The sequence below is a fragment of the Dermochelys coriacea genome, chromosome 21 (genome assembly GCF_009764565.3).
Source record: "Dermochelys coriacea isolate rDerCor1 chromosome 21, rDerCor1.pri.v4, whole genome shotgun sequence".
Lineage (NCBI taxonomy): Eukaryota > Metazoa > Chordata > Testudines > Dermochelyidae > Dermochelys > Dermochelys coriacea.
Window position 1 is genome coordinate 16,829,693 of NC_050088.1, and position 17,440 is coordinate 16,847,132.

General features: G+C 53.7%; 1 protein-coding gene across 1 annotated transcript in view; it reads left to right on the forward strand.

Moving 5' to 3' along the window:
- Positions 1–17,440, forward strand: part of CPNE5 (copine 5) — a 207,665-nt gene that overhangs the window by 98,420 nt on the left and 91,805 nt on the right. Inside the window, exons 9-10 of the mRNA XM_038380314.2 lie at positions 5,751–5,854; positions 7,588–7,692. Coding sequence (XP_038236242.1) covers positions 5,751–5,854; positions 7,588–7,692 — 209 coding nt within the window. The remainder of the gene's footprint in view (positions 1–5,750; positions 5,855–7,587; positions 7,693–17,440) is intronic.

The window sequence follows — 17,440 nt, forward strand, 5'->3', positions numbered from 1 at the left end:
AGCCGGGCCGTGGGGCACCCTCCTGAGGAGCCAGCTGTGCCTCCCAGGGAATGGCTCCTCGAGATAACCCAGCGAGCGAGCAGGTCCAAGTCTCTGTGTGTGTGTGTGTGTGTGTAGCAGTGAATGGGTACATATGTGTGTGTGTATGTGTGTAGAGCAGTGAGCAGGTATGAGTGTGTGTGTGTGTAGCAGTGAGTAGGTATGAATGTGTGTGCTTATGTATGTGGGTACACGTGTGTGTGTAGCGCTGTGTGGGTATGAGTGTGTGTGTAGTGGTGTGCGGGTATGTGTGTGTGTGTGTGTGTAGCGGTGTGCAGGTACATATGTGTGTGTGTGTAGAGGTTTGTGGGTACGTGTCTGTGTTTGTGGTGATCTACAGGTATACATGTGTGTAGTGGGGGGTGTGCAGAGTGTGTGTGTGTGTGTAGCGGTGTGCAGGTACATATGTGTGTGTGTAGAGCTTTGTGGGTACATGTGTTTGTGTGTATGTGTGTGGTGATCTACAGGTATACATGTGTGTAGCAGTGTGCAGGTACAAGTGTGTGTGTGTGTAGTGGTGTGCCAGGTGTGTGTGTGTGTGTAGTGGTGTGCAGGTTCGTGTGTGTGTGGGGTGTGTGTGTAGAGGTTTGTGGGTATATGTGTGTGTGTGTGCGTGTGGTGATCTGCAGGTATACATGTGTGTAGCAGTGTGCAGGTATGAGGTGTGTGTGTGTGGTGGTCTGCGGGGTGTGTGTAGCAGTGTGCGGCTACGTGTGTGTGGGTGTATGTAGAGGTTTGCGGGTACGTGTGTGTGTGTGTGTGTGTGTGGTGATCTGCAGGTATACAGGTGTGTAGCGGTGTTCAGGTACGAGTGTGCAGGCAGTCTGTTAGGTGCCAGTTTGGTGTCCAGCCCAGCTCCCAGGGCTTTTCTCCATCAGTGCAGCCCCTGTGCCATCAAGTGCCCCACTTGGGGAGCTGCTTGGCTGCCCGGGCCATGGAGGGGTGCACCCAAGGGCTCTCCTGCTCAGGCAGACCCTCACTGTCTGGGAGCAAACTGCCCCCGGCAGCTCATGCCTGAGCCCAGCAGACACAGACGGGGCTACCCACGAATGCAGTAGGAGGCAGCTGGCACAAGCTGGCAGAGTGCGACCCTCGGTGTCTCCTCCTTGGGAGCCAGCGTGTCTGTCACCACCAGGTGCTGCACTGCCACGGGGTGGGGGCCGCAGCCGGGCCGTGTGCACCCTCCCCTCTGCAGGGAAACCCGGACAGCTCCGAACTCAGCCCAGGGCAACTCCCACATGGGCCCATGACTGCCAAACAGACACCCCCACTCTAAACGCCACTTACACAGAAGCACACAGTCAGAGGCACACACCCACACGCATTTTACAGTCTCACACTCGCTCATGAACACACCCCACAAAGAATCCATATTGGCACGCTCTCCTGTGTTCACGTACAAACACATATGTAGAACACACACTCACACGCCTCCCCCGCCACCCTGGACACATTCTCCACGCCCACGTACTGGTGCACCCCTCCCACGCACTAGCTCAGACACCTGCAGCCCCTCCCTTACAGGAACCTGCAGAGCGAATACAAAGCAGCCCTGCCACCTGTTCTGCTGCATAGAGGAATTCGCTCCCCTGTGCTCGATGGGGCTGATGCTGCAGGCTGGGCGTGTACCAGAGGGTGCGCAGGTGGAGCCGCTTGACTGGGGCCAGATTCTCCTCTCACTGCCACTCGTCTGACACCGCTGCGCACCACTGATCTTAGTAATGTCACTCCTGATTTACACCAAGGCGATGAGAGGGGAATCAGGCCCGGTGGAGTCACTCCTGATTTACACCAGGGTGATGATGGGGTAATCAGGCCTGGAATCACTGCTGATTTACACTGGGGTGATAAGAGTGGAATCAGATCCGGTGGAGTCACTTCTGATTTACTCCAGGGTGATGATGGGGTAATCAGTCCTGGAGTCACTCCTGATTTACACTGGGGTGATAAGAGTGGAATCGGGCCTGGTGGAGTCACTCCTGATTTACACCGGAGTGATGAGGAGGGAATTGGGCCCTGTGGCTGAGGCCAGCCTTCCAGCTGGTGTGAAGATCACGAATCCTGGCAGAGGGTGAAGCAGCTCCCATCAGGGCTGAACCTCACCCAGCCCTGGCCAGGGTCAGCGACACCTCTTCAGGGTTTGGATCCCTTTGGGGAGAGGCAGCCATGCAGGGCCCAGCAGAGAAGCAGGGTTGAGAGTGGCTGGCGGCTTTCAAAGGCAGGCAATGGTGATGGTGCCTGGGGGGCATTGGCAGGGGTGTCCAGCCAGCATGGGGGAGTGGAAAGCGCTACCTCTGCTCCCTTCCCCGTCACGCCGAGACGGGGCTGGTGCCAGAGCCCACACAGTCTGTGGCAGCTGGCCCAGCAGCCGGGGCAGTGGGGTCGCTGTAGGGGCCTTTAAAGGATCCATCCTATCCCAATGGGAGCTGGGGGCTTGCAGCTCCCAGTGGCCTGCGCACTGAGCAGGTGTTCAGATGAGGGGCAGAGGGCACCGCTGCTTCCCACCCAGCACTGGACCAGACTGCACCCCCGTAGCAACTAGGAAGCCTGGCACTATGGGGTTCACAGATGCTCCGCACAACCTCTTCTCCAAGGCTTTGGCTTCCACTGTCCGGGGGTTTTAGCCAGGCTCCAGGGCAGGGCTTGGCAAACTTTTTGTCCCAAGGACCACATCTGGGTATGGAAATTTTATGGCAGGCCATGAATGTCCATAAAATTGGGGGTTGGGGTGTGGGAGGGGGGAGGGCTCTGGCTGGGGGAGAGGGCTCTGGGGTGGGGCCAGAAATGAGGAGTTCAGAATGTGGGAGGGAGCTCCAGGCTGGGGCATGGGGCAGTGTGCAGCCCCCTGGCTGCCCCTACACGTAGGAGCTGGAGGGGGTACATGCCACTGCTTCCGGGAGCCGTGTGGATCCATGGCACGCACTGAGTGGGGAAAGCCCCGGACCCCGCTCACCGGTTGGAGCGGGACAAGCCCCAGACTCCGCTCCCCAGTGGGAACTCAACATTTGAAGGGCCGGATGCAGTCCCTAGGCCGTAGTTTACCCTCCCCTGTTCCAGGTTATCCGTAAGGGGAGGCAGTGCTCAGCGAGCAGCCAGCCCACCAGTCCTGCATTTGCAGTCTGTCCCCACTGTCCATTTCTGCTGCCTTGGGGCTGATTCCCCAGGATTATTGTAATAACACATCGCTGTGGGGGGCTCAAAGGGCTTTGGGTAAGCACTATAATCCCCATCACACAGAGGGGGAGACAAGCACACAGGGGGAGTGACCAGCCCAAGGTCTCCCTGCCAGGCAGGGGCAAAGCCAGGACCCAGGAGTCCTGAATGCTAAGCTCCTCCTCTAAGCGCAGACAACATTCCTTACCAGAGCTAGTGATAGAACCCAGGAGCCCTTCCAGTCTTCTGCTCTAACCACTAGACCAGGCTCCTCTGGGCTCAGTCACAAATGTATTCTGAAAGGGATGGAGTGGCTGGATCACTCGCTCACTGCGGAAATGCAGCCATTGCTGGGGCGGAGCACATCAACTGCTCACCCGCACATGGCCACGCTATGCAACAACTTAGGGGAAGAGAAGAAAAGGATCCTGGAGCCAGCTGAAGCTGCAGGGGGAATTTGGTGCGGCACAGTAGGATCCAGGCTGGAATTTGGCCAGGACACTGGGGTTCTCTGCCCCAACCTTGGGGAAACAACCAGGGGAGTTTTAAAATCCCCAAAGGATCAATTTTACTGCTTGTCTGAATGGCAGCCCCTCCAGCAGCACAGCGCCCCCTAGTGCCACACTGGGGCATTGGTGTCAGCACTGACTGCCTGGGGAGAGCACCCCCTTCTGACTGACTAATACCACTTCCTGCAGTTCCTGGGTGCTACTTGGAGACCTCTCATCTGGGGGCTGTGTCATGTGATCACAATAGGTCATGCGCTTATTAATAAAAGACCCCCACGGGCCAATCTAAGCTGGTGGAAACCAGAGGCTGCTAGTGGCAGTTCCAGGGACCCGTTTAACCTTGCTACAGCCAGCAACAGCACCAAACCCCCCATCAATGGCAAAACCCTCCGGCAGCTTGGTAGTATGGGGTAGTTCTTTCCCCGCAGAACATGGAATTGAGCAAAACTCAGCCGCGGGAGAACCAGGAAATGCACAGTTAAGGGTTTCTCCTGCCTCCACTTCCCGATAGCGAGCATGAGCCCAGCCCCTCTGCCCCTTCATCTCTGCTGCCCGCAGTGAACTTCCCTGACTGCCACCAGCTGAGGCCCAGAGACGCCGCTGGATTCAGGCCCCATCTCTGGCTTCCTGGCACTGCATAGGATGCTGCCTCGGGGCGTTCTGGCTGCATGGGGCTTGGTCCTTGTGGGCTGCCGTGCGGCATGGCGCATCCCAAGCAGGGTGGGATGCACAGAGGGAGCTGCCCCTGTATTAACAAGAGCTGCCAGAAAGGGGATCTCCCCCAAGGCTGACATCTGCTCTGGTGTCTCCTCACGAACACACAGCTCATGCTGAGGCCAGGCCTCCCACAGGGCCCAGCTATGACACTTTATGTGGCAGTTCCTGGGCTTCCTGCACTGGGATGTCCTGTGCCGGGATGGGTCCTGCAGCCCCTTTTCTGTTGTTCCTGGTGGAGCTGTGGGGAGCCCTAGCTCACTGGTCGCAGGTGAGGGTGGGCTTGGCTCGGAACTTCTTCCCAGCTCAGACGGGCAGGGACCTCAGGGGTTTGCCTTCCTCTGCAACACGGGGACCCTCTGGGCAAGTCTCAGCTAATCAATTCCCTGCCACTGGCGGGGCCTCAGGTGCTGGGGCCCCTCAGTTCCTGAAGATGGCAATGCTTTGATCTAACGACAGGCTTTGGGCTCAGTGCAGGGGGGGCTGGGTGCCATTTGGGGGTCTGCTATGCAGGCGGCCAAGAGATGGTCTAGGGCAGGGGTTCTCAAACTGGGGCTCGGGACCCCTCAGGGGGATTGAGAGGTTATTACATGGGGGTCACGAGCTATCAGCCTCCACCCCAAACCCCACTTTGCCTTCAGCATTTATAATAATGTTAAATATATAAAAAGTGTTTTTAATTTATAAGGGGGGGGTCACATGCAGAGGCTTGGTATGTGAAAGGGGTCACCTGTACAAAAGTTTGAGAAACACTGGTTTAGGGCCCTTCTGGACTTAAATGCTGTGAACCTTCCCCTTGCATGGTCCTGCTGTTTTATCAGCGCGCAACCTCTGCCACACCATGCCAGCCCTGCAGCCCCCCAGCTCTGCTGATGCCCCTCAGTCCTGACCTGCAGCTGCCTGCTATTCCAGCCCTGCAGCCCCCCAGCTCTGCCACTGCCCCTCAGTCCCAACCTTCAGCCCCATTAGCCCAACCCTTAGCTTCCCCCAGCTCTGCCAGTGCTCCTCACTCCTGACCCACAGCCCCCTGCTAGCCCAGTCATGGGCTCCACACATATGCACAGTTCTGCTGACATCCCTCAGTCCCAACCTACAGCCCCCATTAGATGAGTCTGAGGTTTCCTCCCAATTCCTCCAGCACATCCCAGTTCTGACCCGAAACCCCCACCCACCCCACCCTATGCCTGCCTGGCTACCCCAGGGCAGAGTATACCCATCGGGCTGTATCTCTCTCCTCGACCGCCCCCGTGAGTGCAGGGCTATTTCAGAGCCCGCTGAGCTGGTGGTGTCCCCTGACCCCAGTGCCACTCACAGCGCGTGTGCTTCTCCCTCCAGGACGTGGCCACGATGCAGTTCTGTGCCAACAAGCTGGACAAGAAGGATTTCTTTGGGAAGTCTGACCCCTTCATGGTGTTCTACCGAAGCAACGAGGATGGAACGTAAGTGCTAGCCAGCGCTCGCATCCACAGGCTAGCAGGTCCCATGCCTACCTGCCATGGCACCATGCTGACCCCCTCAAGGTCCTGCCTTCTTGCTTCCAGCCCTCTGCCTGGTTCAGGCAAAGAGCAGAGAGACAGCAGCATCCTTCAGCTCGGTGCGGGGGGGGAGGCCCTTGCTGGCTAGCTGGGCTGGCCACTCTCGAGGGGCAGCACAGGTGGAACCAAGACTGGGGAGGGGTTCGCTGCTATGGCTGACCACTGGTGCACTGATCAGTGTGAAGGAATGGGTGCTTTCAGGCCTGAGCCCGTACCCAGGAGCTGTTCCATTGGGTCTCACTGGGCACCAGTGACGTGCATGGCACATTAAAGCTGTGAGGAGTCAGGGACAGACAGCCCCCCAGACAGCCTGGCTTTGGCTGGCAGTCTGGCAAAGGCCGGCGTTCCAAGTGTTAATGGCAGAATTCCCCTGGATTTCTTGCTGCATCTCAAGACACCTGGGAAGGGACCCTCGGGGTCGGCCACAACCTGCTACCCTGACTGGCTCCAGGGTGCTCAGCGGTGTGAGTGCCCGCCGTATAAAACACCACTCGGTTCCCAGCCCAGACAAACCTGTGAGATGCAACATGCATTAACCCCATACACACACACACACACACCCATGCTGCCATTCACACCCATGCAAAGTGCATGTGACAGCTCTGCTCTGCTGGGCATGGGGGCCAGTGCATCCCTAGGCAGCAGGACGGGGGAGGCAACCTCCCCTCGGCAGCACATTGCAAGGTGCTGTATGAAATTCCTCCTGAGTTCTCCCGAATCCAGCAGATGAGAGAAGAAACGAGGCTGTAATTCCTCCCGGGGATGGGGACTCTTAATGAGCTGTGTGCCAAGCAGAACGGAGACATTCATCCCATTGATCTCTCTAAATCAAAGACAAACAGGGCAGGGGTGAGCTGGCGCTCCCATTTGGAGCACATGCCGCAGGCTTGCATCAAAGACAGCCGGTCTGTCTCCCCCAAAAACTGCCTCCCTTCACTGTGCTGATTGGCATATTGCACAGTGAAGACAAGTCCCATTTACCCTAGGCCTGCTGGCCGCAGACGTCAGAGAGGCTCACACCCAGGGTGGGTGCTGTAAGCCGGCCTGGTCCATAGCACAGTGAGACCCTGCACTCCCTGAGTGCTCCCCAGAGGGGCAGGGCCTGAGCGTGAGAGGTTACAGAGTCTGAGCAGTGCCTAGATGTGACAGTGAGGGGCACTCAGCACCCACAGCTGCCACTGACTTCAGTGGGAGTCATGAGCACTCAGCTCCTCTCAGGATCAGGCCCTGAGAGGCCCTGCAGGCTGGTCTCCCCTCTAGACACTCTCTGTGTATCTGGGCTGAGGCCCATGGTTGCAGGAGCAAGTCAAATCGTTCGGAGAGAGTGTCGGGACGTCTGTCTGCAGGGCTGGGAACTCGCTCCAAAGCCCGCTAGAGAGATGGGAAAGCTCCCGGTCTTTGGGTCAGGCCCCAGACAAGGCCACAGGCTCTGAGGGGATTCTCCAGCCGCTAAAGCTTCGGTGGCAGCGTTCGCAAGGCCAGGCAAGTCTCCGTGTGGTCGTCAAGGCTGAGGGGCCGGGTTTGAAGGCCCCACACAGCCAGAGAGTCCCCTAACACAGTCTCCAGGAAGGAGTCAGAGCTCTCAGGGTTAACCTATGGCTTGGTTGGATAACCACACGCCCCTCCCTGTCCTGCAGCTTCACCATCTGCCACAAAACGGAAGTGGTGAAGAACACACTCAACCCCGTGTGGCAGGCATTCTCCATCCCTGTGCGAGCCCTCTGCAACGGAGACTATGACAGGTAGGGGCCCTCTTGTCCTCCCCTGCCCCCATGCTGCGGGCTTTGGGCTGGGGGGCGCTGGGGTTGGGGTGGAGTAAGACTGCACATCCTGGATCCTCCCAAACATAGCTCCAAAGAGGCCTCTGGACAGCCTCTTGCCCCAGGGTGATTCTGCAGCTCCCCCATTATACAGCTGCTGCTCCTCCTGGAGGTGCCATGTGGGGTCCCTGCCATGGGTCGGTCTTTGACGTAAAGTGACACAAGCCAGGCCAGAGGTCCTCCCCACCTTTGGCTATACGTCAGTGGCCGCTCTGTACCCTCTTCCTTTAGTCTTGTTGGCAGCTGCAGTAGCTCCACGGCTTCAAACAAGCCCAGATCCCCTTAAGAGTGTTCACAGATAAGCAGGCTGTTTGCTGGCCTGTGCCACGACCTCCCTGGCCTAGAGGCTGCCAGGACTCATAGCCGTTAGAGATTAAAAAAACGCACAAGGGGCTTCCAGTTCATCTACAGGCCCCCATCCGGCCAGTGCAGGATTGTTCCGATGAGGTGTACTGTCCAGTCCAGTCTTGTCTGAAGTCCCTCCAGTGCTGGGGCTCTGATCCATAAGAACGGCCATACTGGGTCAGACCAAAGGTCCATCTGGCCCAGTATCTTGTCTTCTGACAGTGGCCAATGTTGGTAACGAACAGAACAGATAATCATCAAGTGATCCATCCCCTGTTGCCCATTCCCAGCTTCTGGCAAACAGAGGCTAGGAACACCATCCCTGCCCATCCTAGCTAATAGCCATTGATGGACCTATTCTCCATGAACTTATCTAATTCTTTTTTGAACCTTATTATAGTCTTGGCCTTCACAACATCCTCTGGCAAGGAGTTCCACAGGTTGACTGTGCGTTGTGTGAAGAAATACTTCCTTTTGTTTTTTTAAACTTGCTGCCTATTAATTCCATTTGGTGACCCCTGGTTCTTGTCTTATGAGAAGGAGTAAATAACACTTCTTTACTTACTTTCTCCACCCCAGTCATGATTTTATAGACCTCTATCATATCCCCCCTTAGTCGTCTCTTTTCCAAACTGAAAAGTCCCAGTCTTATTAATCTCTCCTCGCTTCCATGCTCTAACAGAGTGGAGTGCTACACCATATGTTTATGGGGCAATGGGAAGGGAAGACTTTTCCACCCACACCAACCCCAGTACAAAAGACTTCTGAGATCTAAAGGGACACTTCACTGTGTCACCGTAGCAAGGCACTTCAAAGGGGCTCTCCCTGTTTGAAATCCTCCAGCTCCGCAGGCTTGGTTTAGCTCTAGATTGGACAGCCCTTGGCTGATCTCAGCAGTAGTTGAGAGGGATGGGGCCGCCATTCCCGGAGACAGCTGCCTCCCTGCAGAGGCTGTGTGCTCAGAGAGTGATTGATGAAGCAATGGACGGCAGGGATGCAAATGGACAGGCCTGGAGGTGGCTTCTTTGCTTTATTCAGAAAAGCCGCTAGTGTCTCTATATTTAAATCCCAGGGAAAAGCCAGTCGCCATTCCAGGGAGCAGGAGAGCCTGGCTGGGTGACAGGTGACTGACAAGAGTGCTAATCAGGCTAACGAGGGCACCTTCACGCTGACACACTGTACACAAAAATGCCAATTAGGGAGAGAATGAAGTCTAATAGGTACCATTAATCAACATGACATACTCTGCACTCAGCCTGGGGTATTCATAAAACATAATGCTGCATGCACTGCATGGCTCTTTATGTGTGGGGGATAAAGCCAGCGTTAATTACAGCCTTCTCTGGTGCAAACACACTAATAGTTACCTCTGCTTATAAGCACTGCCCCTCCACCCCTGTACATTTCCAGGGCTGGCCTAACAGCAGCCGTTTCTGCCAAGTGTGAGCTGCCTGATCTTCTAGCTGTGCAATGGGAACCTGGTCTCTCATCCTGAGGGCGGGTGGTCAATTGCTTTCCCTGCCACTGACTCACTGTGCGACCTTGGCCAATTCTCTTTGCACCTTAGTTCCCCGGTTGTGTGTGATATTGTTTGCTTTGTCTAGATAGATTGTAAACACCGCAGGGCCTGGTCTGTCCCTCGCCATCTGTGTGTGCAGCGCCCAGCACAATGGGGCCCTGCTCTCAATAAATAAGAATATAATAAATCGAGCAGATATCAAATGACAAAAATTCCCCCGCTCCCGAGTATGAACAGGGATGGTTTTATTCACTGATCTAGTGGAATCGGAATCCTTCTTAATCAGCCCCAGCCCCAGTGTAATTTGCTGGAGGATTAACCTTTGGGGGAGAATCTTCTGTGTCTGTGGTTCGCCTCCCTCTTCCATGTCATTCCCTAGCAGCAGCAACTGATAGCACCTTGCGCTGCTTCCCTGTACTGAGCTGATGGCCTGTGAGTATTTCTCTCTATGGGATTTTGGAGACTTTACCCCAGGACCATGTTTAACAACAAAATGTTAGGGAGAGTAGCAGGAAACACTCAGTCCTGGGACATGTTCTTCTGTGGCACAATGTCGCTCTGTGTTTCTGTTTATTTGCACAGCTCAAAGCATTTTCTGAGCAGTCTCATGCCCACCCCTCTGTGGCACATTTTGTTACACTCATTTTAAAAGATAGGTAAACTGAGGCACAGTAAGCTTCTGACCTTTTTTTTCAAAAGCATCCACTTCTTAGCGTATGTGCAACGTGCCTCAGGTGGCACGGGACCAGGATTCATCACCGAATTTGGTCCGCTAGTTGGATCATTAGCTTCCCCGGCTTGGGCCGGGTACTGATGAGGAGAAAGCATCCACTGCTCTGAGGTGTCTGGGTGAGACACCTTGAACCTGATTTCCAGAGGTCTGAAACTATCTTGAGTGGGAGTTGGAGCTACTCATTGGAACAGCAGCCATGGGAGTCAATTGAGCCGGACCCCTGCCGTGTGGGTTCTTTAATAACCCTGACCCAGGCCAGGCAGCTGGGGCTAGGAAATCAGTACCAGCTCTTCCATTTGTCACATGGTCCTTACATGGTGTCAGAGGGGAGGAAGCCACTGGCAGACGGGGACCAAATGATGCCGCCCGAATCCCTCAGTCTGGATGGGAGGCTGGTGAAGAACAGAGGAGGTGGCTGCAGTGTGGAGAGGTACTGCCGAGAAATCCGAGCTGTTGAAATCCTGCTGCTGCTCCACACGGCAGAGCCTAGAGAGCTCCAATACGTCCCCAGCCAGAGCAGGCTGCAAACTACGAGACAAAGTCCTTCAGAAACGTCATTGTGATCCAGGGAAGAATGTCGCTTGGGAAAGGCACGTTTTCTGTTGCCAACCAACTGCCAGATGAGCCCTTGGTCGGTAAGTCACAGCCCTGCATGAAGCTGTGTTATGAGAATGAATGGCTACCAGATATACCAATTAGAGACCAAATTCTGGGGGTCTGATGAACAGACAGGCCCAAGCAAGGTCATTGTGAGGGGTGGACTTGACTTTGCAGAGCACAGTAGGTACATTTTCCAAGAGAAAAATCGGAAACAGAATGCAGAAGAGCCAATGAAATCACAAGAGTTTCAGTTGACCCATGTTCCCAGTTTGGCACAGGTGTTTCTGAATCAAAGAGGAAAGAACACCTCTTACAGGTGGGCTCCTCCACAGTTTTCACCCAGCTCTTTTAGGACACAGCAAATGTCAATAAAATACATTTAAAATCCCACTTTTCTCACCAGTAGGATTCCAGGCAAGCTAGTGACCACAAATAGATCACCTTGGTGGGAGTGGCTTCTTTGGGCAGTTCTTTTTGATACCTCTCCCCAGTTCTAGCACACCGCATCCAGCCCTTACCAGGCACAGTCAACGGGGCTAACGAAAGAGCTGGGTAAATGACAAAGGACTGGCTATAAACAACTGTGGTGGATTCCAGGGAGCCATTGTTGGTATATCGTAGCACAGCTCACAACAGCTCAGAGACTCAGAAACTGGCAGAAGGACAAAACTCATAGTGCCATCACCTAGCAAGCTTCTCGAGCTAAAGATGATTAACCCCGAAGCAGTTCCCAGGGAGCCCTGCACCAGTGTCAGAGTCCCCCGATGATGCTCTGGAACTGCTCCCTATGAAGCCAGGCAGGACTCTGGGGAAGTCTCCTTTCCTCTGAGCAGGTTTCAGAGTAGCAGCCGTGTTAGTCTGTATTCGCAAAAAGAAAAGGAATACTTGTGGCACCTTAGAGTCTAACAAATTTATTTGAGCATAAGCTTTCGTGAGCTACAGCTCACTTCATCGGATGCATTTTTCTCTGAGCAGACTGTCTGCAGGGCAAAATAGCTCACACAGCTTCCACCTTCCTGGGTCTGACCTCGGAGCATTCAGCATCCTCTCTGCCCCTCCATGCATTTCCCACAGCGAGTCCTCCCGGGCGGGATCCTGGGGAAGCCAGAGGGTCCTGCACCCCCAACTCCACAGTCAGACGTGACTCTCAGCCAGCCAGTAAAACAGAAGGTTTATTAGATGACAGGAACATGGTCTAACACAGAGCTTGTAGGTGCAGAGAACAGGACCCCTCAGCTGGGTCCATTTTGGGGGGCTGTGAGCCAGACAACCACGTCTGCACTTCACTCCATGTCCCCAACCAGCCCCAAACTGAAACTCTCTCCAGCCCCCCCTCCTCTCAGTTTTGTCCCTTTCCGGGCCAGGAGGGCACCGGATTCCTTTGTTCTCCAACCCTTTAGCTCTCACCTTGCAGGGGGGAAGGCCCAGGCCATCAGTTGCCAGGAAACAGGGTGTCGGCCATTCTCTGTGTCCAGACCCCTGCCCACACCTGCCCTCTAGGGCTCTGCAATGATCATACAGCCTTATCCCACGCCCTAGACACCTAAGAAATGCATAGGGGAAAATGAGGCACCCCCACAATATTCAGAGGAAACATTAAGAACAGTCCCGCTTCGTCACAACCAGGAAACTAGAACAGAAGTGGCAAGTGTGCCATGCAGATGCCCCCATGGCAAGTGGGAGAGAATTCTAGATGCCAAACAGAAGCCAGCTGGCAGGCGACTGAGATCCCATCCAAACCGAGGCCATAGGTCCGAGCCACCCACGAGGGCCAGTCCTGCAGCAGGTCAGAAGAACCTGACTAAAGCAAGGAGGCCCCTGGCTGTGGCCCTGCAGGACACTGGGCGTGCTGCTGACAGAGTTGCCACAAGCCTGTCTGGTCACTGACAAGGAAACACACCAGGAGCAGCAAACAAGCTGCTGGGGCGGCTGCTGGTTAGTAGTGGAACTGCCAATGGAGTGGCTGTGTGATCAGAAAGGTGTGGAGGGTCCCGGGCAGTGGTTATTGACCAATCTCCACTAGGAGGGAGAATAACCATCTCGCCTCTCAGAGGGGTCAGGCTGATCCCGGGCCTCTGCCCCACAGGTCTCCCCCTTGGTTTGTTCTTACCTGGCTCTGCTAGTTCATGGTTGTCACGCCAGGCTGACATTGCATGTTACTGGGTATTGGATTTTCAAGGGGAAAAAGAAGAGAAGATGTAACAGTAGCCCCTGGAGTCATGTGACTTTTGTAAGCCTGACCAATGTCACATGACTGGGACCAGGAAATAAAGATCAATCTTTTACTGACACTCCTGTGTGCCACACTTACATTCAGCATAGGGTGCCACGTGGCCAGTGGTCACCCAGACAGGCTGGGCTTCGGCTTTTGTGTCCGGGTGCCATTTGGCAAGCCCTGATGTCTGGTTTTTTTGGTCTGGAGGTAAGAGGCAGAGCAGGGGGTAGGACCTTGGGTGTTCAGTTACCGGCCATTAGAAAGGTGACCACCCTAACTCATCACCTTGGGCTTGCATGTCCCAAGATGGGCTCCCAACAGCCGAGCCATGCAAATGACTAGGTATTTAACATTATGCTCAACCCCCACCCCTCTGCTGCAAGACACGCTACAGGGAAAAAGGATTCACTTCTCAGGCAACAAACAGACCCTGTAGTTCTCACTGGCTACTGAACTCCCAGGCTGACTAACCCAGCCTGTCACCCCCCAGGGTCACCCTAAGTCCTGGTGTGGCGCATGCAGTCCTGGAAAGCTGCACCCTCCCGTTGGCTCACATACTGCTGCTGGGGTGAAGACTGACTCCTCCGTGTGCTCAGCCGTCCCAGGGCACAAACAGAGCAGAGCCCGGGTGTGGGGAGGCAGAGCCAATAGTGCGGTTGGAGGCAGGAGCTCTGGAGGCCGGGAGCCAAGGAATGAGGGCTGCTTGTTGGTGGCCACATTAGGCAACCTGATTCTGTGCTCATTTACACTCATGCGTCTCCAAGAAGTCACACCAAGTGCACATCAGGCCCATAGATTGTGTCTGTTCCTCGATATCAGTGTGATATTAATGCCAATTGCCCTGTCAAATATCCAGCCCTCCCCATGGCACATGGCAAACCCGCACCCCCCAAGGGAAGCCAGACTGGCAGAGACACAAACCCTTGTTCTAAGACTAGCCCATTGTCGGGAGCAGAACTGCTCTCCCAGAGATCAGGAAGATGCTTTTTTTAGGACGTGCCTTTCTCCTTTGATCGCTGCGTGTAATCATCCCCACTGTTACCTGCTGGGCAGTGCAGAGCTAAGCTCTTGATGCCACTGGCTACAGAGTTGGATCTTTTGTTGTTTTTTGTTGATGAAAAGAGAAGACAGGAAAATGGAACATGTGAAACTGACATGGTATATAACCGCATTTGCTCCAACCCCTCAGACAGAGACAAACACCTACAAGATCTCTATCATGCATTCCTACAACTACAATACCCACCTGCTGAAGTGAAGAAACAGATTGACAGAGCCAGAAGAATACTCAGAAGTCACCTACTACAGGACAGGCCCAACAAAGAAAAGAACAGAACGCCACTAGCCATCACCTTCAGCCCCCATCTAAAACCTCTCCAATGCATCATCAAGGATCTACAACCTATCCTGAAGGACGACCCATCACTCTCACAGATCTTGGGAGACAGGCCAGTCCTTGCTTACAGACAGCCCCCCAACCTGAAGCAAATACTCACCAGCAACCACACACCACACAACAGAACCACTAACCCAGGAACCTATCCTTGCAACAAAGCCCGTTGCCAACTCTGTCCACATATCTATTCAGGGGATACCATCATAGGGCCTAATCACATCAGCCACACTATCAGAGGCTCCTTCACCTGCGCATCTACCAATGTGATATATGCCATCATGTGCCAGCAATGCCCCTCTGCCATGTACATTGACCAAACTGGATAGTCTCTACGTAAAAGAATGAATGGACACAAATCAGACGTCAAGAATTATAACATTCAAAAACCAGTTGGAGAACACTTCAATCTCTCTGGTCACTCGATTACAGACCTAAGAGTGGCTATCCTTCAACAAAAAAGCTTCAAAAACAGACTCCAACGAGAGACTGCTGAATTGGAATTAATTTGCAAACTGGATACAATTAACTTAGGCTTGAATAGAGACTGGGAATGGATGAGTCATTACACAAAGTAAAACTATTTCCCCATGGTATTTCTCTCCCCCACCCCACCCCCCACTGTTCCTCTGATATTCTTGTTAACTGCTGGAATTAGCCTACCTTGCTTGTCACCATGAAAGGTTTTCCTCCTTTTCCCCCCCCTGCTGCTGGTGATGGCTTATCTTAAGTGATCACTCTCCTTACAGTGTGTATGATAAACCCATTGTTTCATGTTCTCTGTGTGTGTATATAAATCTCTCCTCTGTTTTTTCCACCAAATGCATCCGATGAAGTGAGCTGTAGCTCACGAAAGCTTATGCTCTAATAAATTTGTTAGTCTCTAAGGTGCCACAAGTACTCCTTTTCTTTTTGACATGGTAGCAACATCCCAAGGGATGAAAAGGTTTGGAAAACCTCCATGGATCTCCAAGCACTGTACAAACATTAATTATTTCAGCCTCACAACTAGGACCTGTTGAAAATTTTCCATCAAAACTATGTTTCAAGAGATTATGAAATTTTTCACAAAAATTGCCTCCTTTCCGGAGAAACATTCAATTTTGCATTGAAAAAAGGAATGCTCGAAAATCAAAAGACTTCAATTGTGAAATGCCAACAGTCATGGTGACAGGGTGAGCTGTGTTTAAATCTCTTTTCAGTCCCTTTCGAGTGCATTCCTCTGGTTTCTTTGACAGGTTTCTCTATTCACTCCTTTCTGGGTGGAACCACAAGTCCAACCACTCCTAGACTGCCTCTCTGGGCTGTAGCCTCTCTGGTCACCAACCATGATAACATGAAGGCCCAAGTGTGTGGCAACTGTAAGCCATTTTCCTCTGGAAACCTGTGTCCAGCAGCTAGTTAAAGTGACTCAAATATAGCTTCTTCAAAACAAAGAATTATTTATTCACCCAAAGGTCGATAGCCAGCAGGACAAAGGGATAAAACAACAACACATCTATCCACCTGGGACTTACCCAAACTATATTCTTCACTTGCAAGGTCTAGGTAAATTCTACTCAGCCCTGGGCTGGGAGAGACAGACAGTCCCTGTAGTGTTGTCCCAGCATGTCTCTGTCAGCGACTCATCTCCAGCCGCTGCTGCCCACTCACCCCCACTTCCTCTCTAGGCTGGGGTATTTAATGATTTAGTGCCCCTTTGATCCTAGGATCAGACCTGTGTTGGAGCCTGACAAGTGGGCATTTCCCAGTTAACAGCTTCCCCATTGTTCCCTTAAGGACTCTTAGTATGCCCTCTGGCAGTACTTTATCTTTGGCATCCTTTAGTTTCCTGTTTGTTTGCCCCCCTGACAGTCTCCTGAGATTTAATTACATGCAGTCAGGCAGGATAATATCAAACAGGCAAACTGAGGTGCATGTAATATTAATAAAATATAGCATAGATAATGCCCTACTTCTCCACACCATCGCAGTGCCTCATGGGAGTTGTAGTGTGGGTGCATCGTATCCCCCTTCTCTTCTGTGGTACAGGCTCTTACTGAACTTCATCTCCCACAATACACTGCAGCCATGCAACTGCCTTGCTGAGCTGCCTTCTCTCACCAAGAAGGGAGACCATAATGCCTGGAGACATAGCCCAACCAGGAAACTAGTGACTAGGAGCATGAACATAGAGGTGAATGGGAGCGTGAGGCCCCCAAACTACAACTCCCATGAGGCAGCATTTCAGAATTGAAATATTTTGGGGTTTGATTATTCACCAAAAACTTGACATTTTCAATGGAAACCCCTTTCCCCATGTTCTGACTAGCCTTAGGTACAGCCCCCTGTGAGGTCAGTCAGTATTATTATCTCTATGCTACACATGGGGGCACACCCAGAATTTTTCTGCCTGGTATGCATAACCCCCCCCCCTTGTGCCTACTGCCCCCTCCTGCCAGCTCCTCCAGGCAGGCACTCACTGCATCGCCTCTCCTTGGCTAGTAGCAGGCCCGCCGACAGGCCGGGGCAAAGGGGGCAATTGCCCAGGGGCCTGGGCGATGTAGAAGGGTCTGGGGGCTCCTGGCTGCTGCTGCTGTTGCAGTATCATCAGCCCCAGGCACTCTTTGATTGCCCGGGTGGGCCCGGCTCCTAGGCGCCTGCAGGGTGATGCCACGGGTGGCAAAGGCAGCCAGGCGACATATGGAAGTCCTGGCCGTGCCCAGCAGGGCAATCAGCAGTTTGCTGGGCAGCAGGCAGCCTAGGCACAGCACTGCCCAAATGTCAGGCGGACCCCGGGCCCATTGACTCTTCTGCCCGGGGGTCCAGAGTTGCTGTCGGCAGGCTGCCTAGTAGCAGGTCTTGTGGCTATCGCTGAGCAAGTCC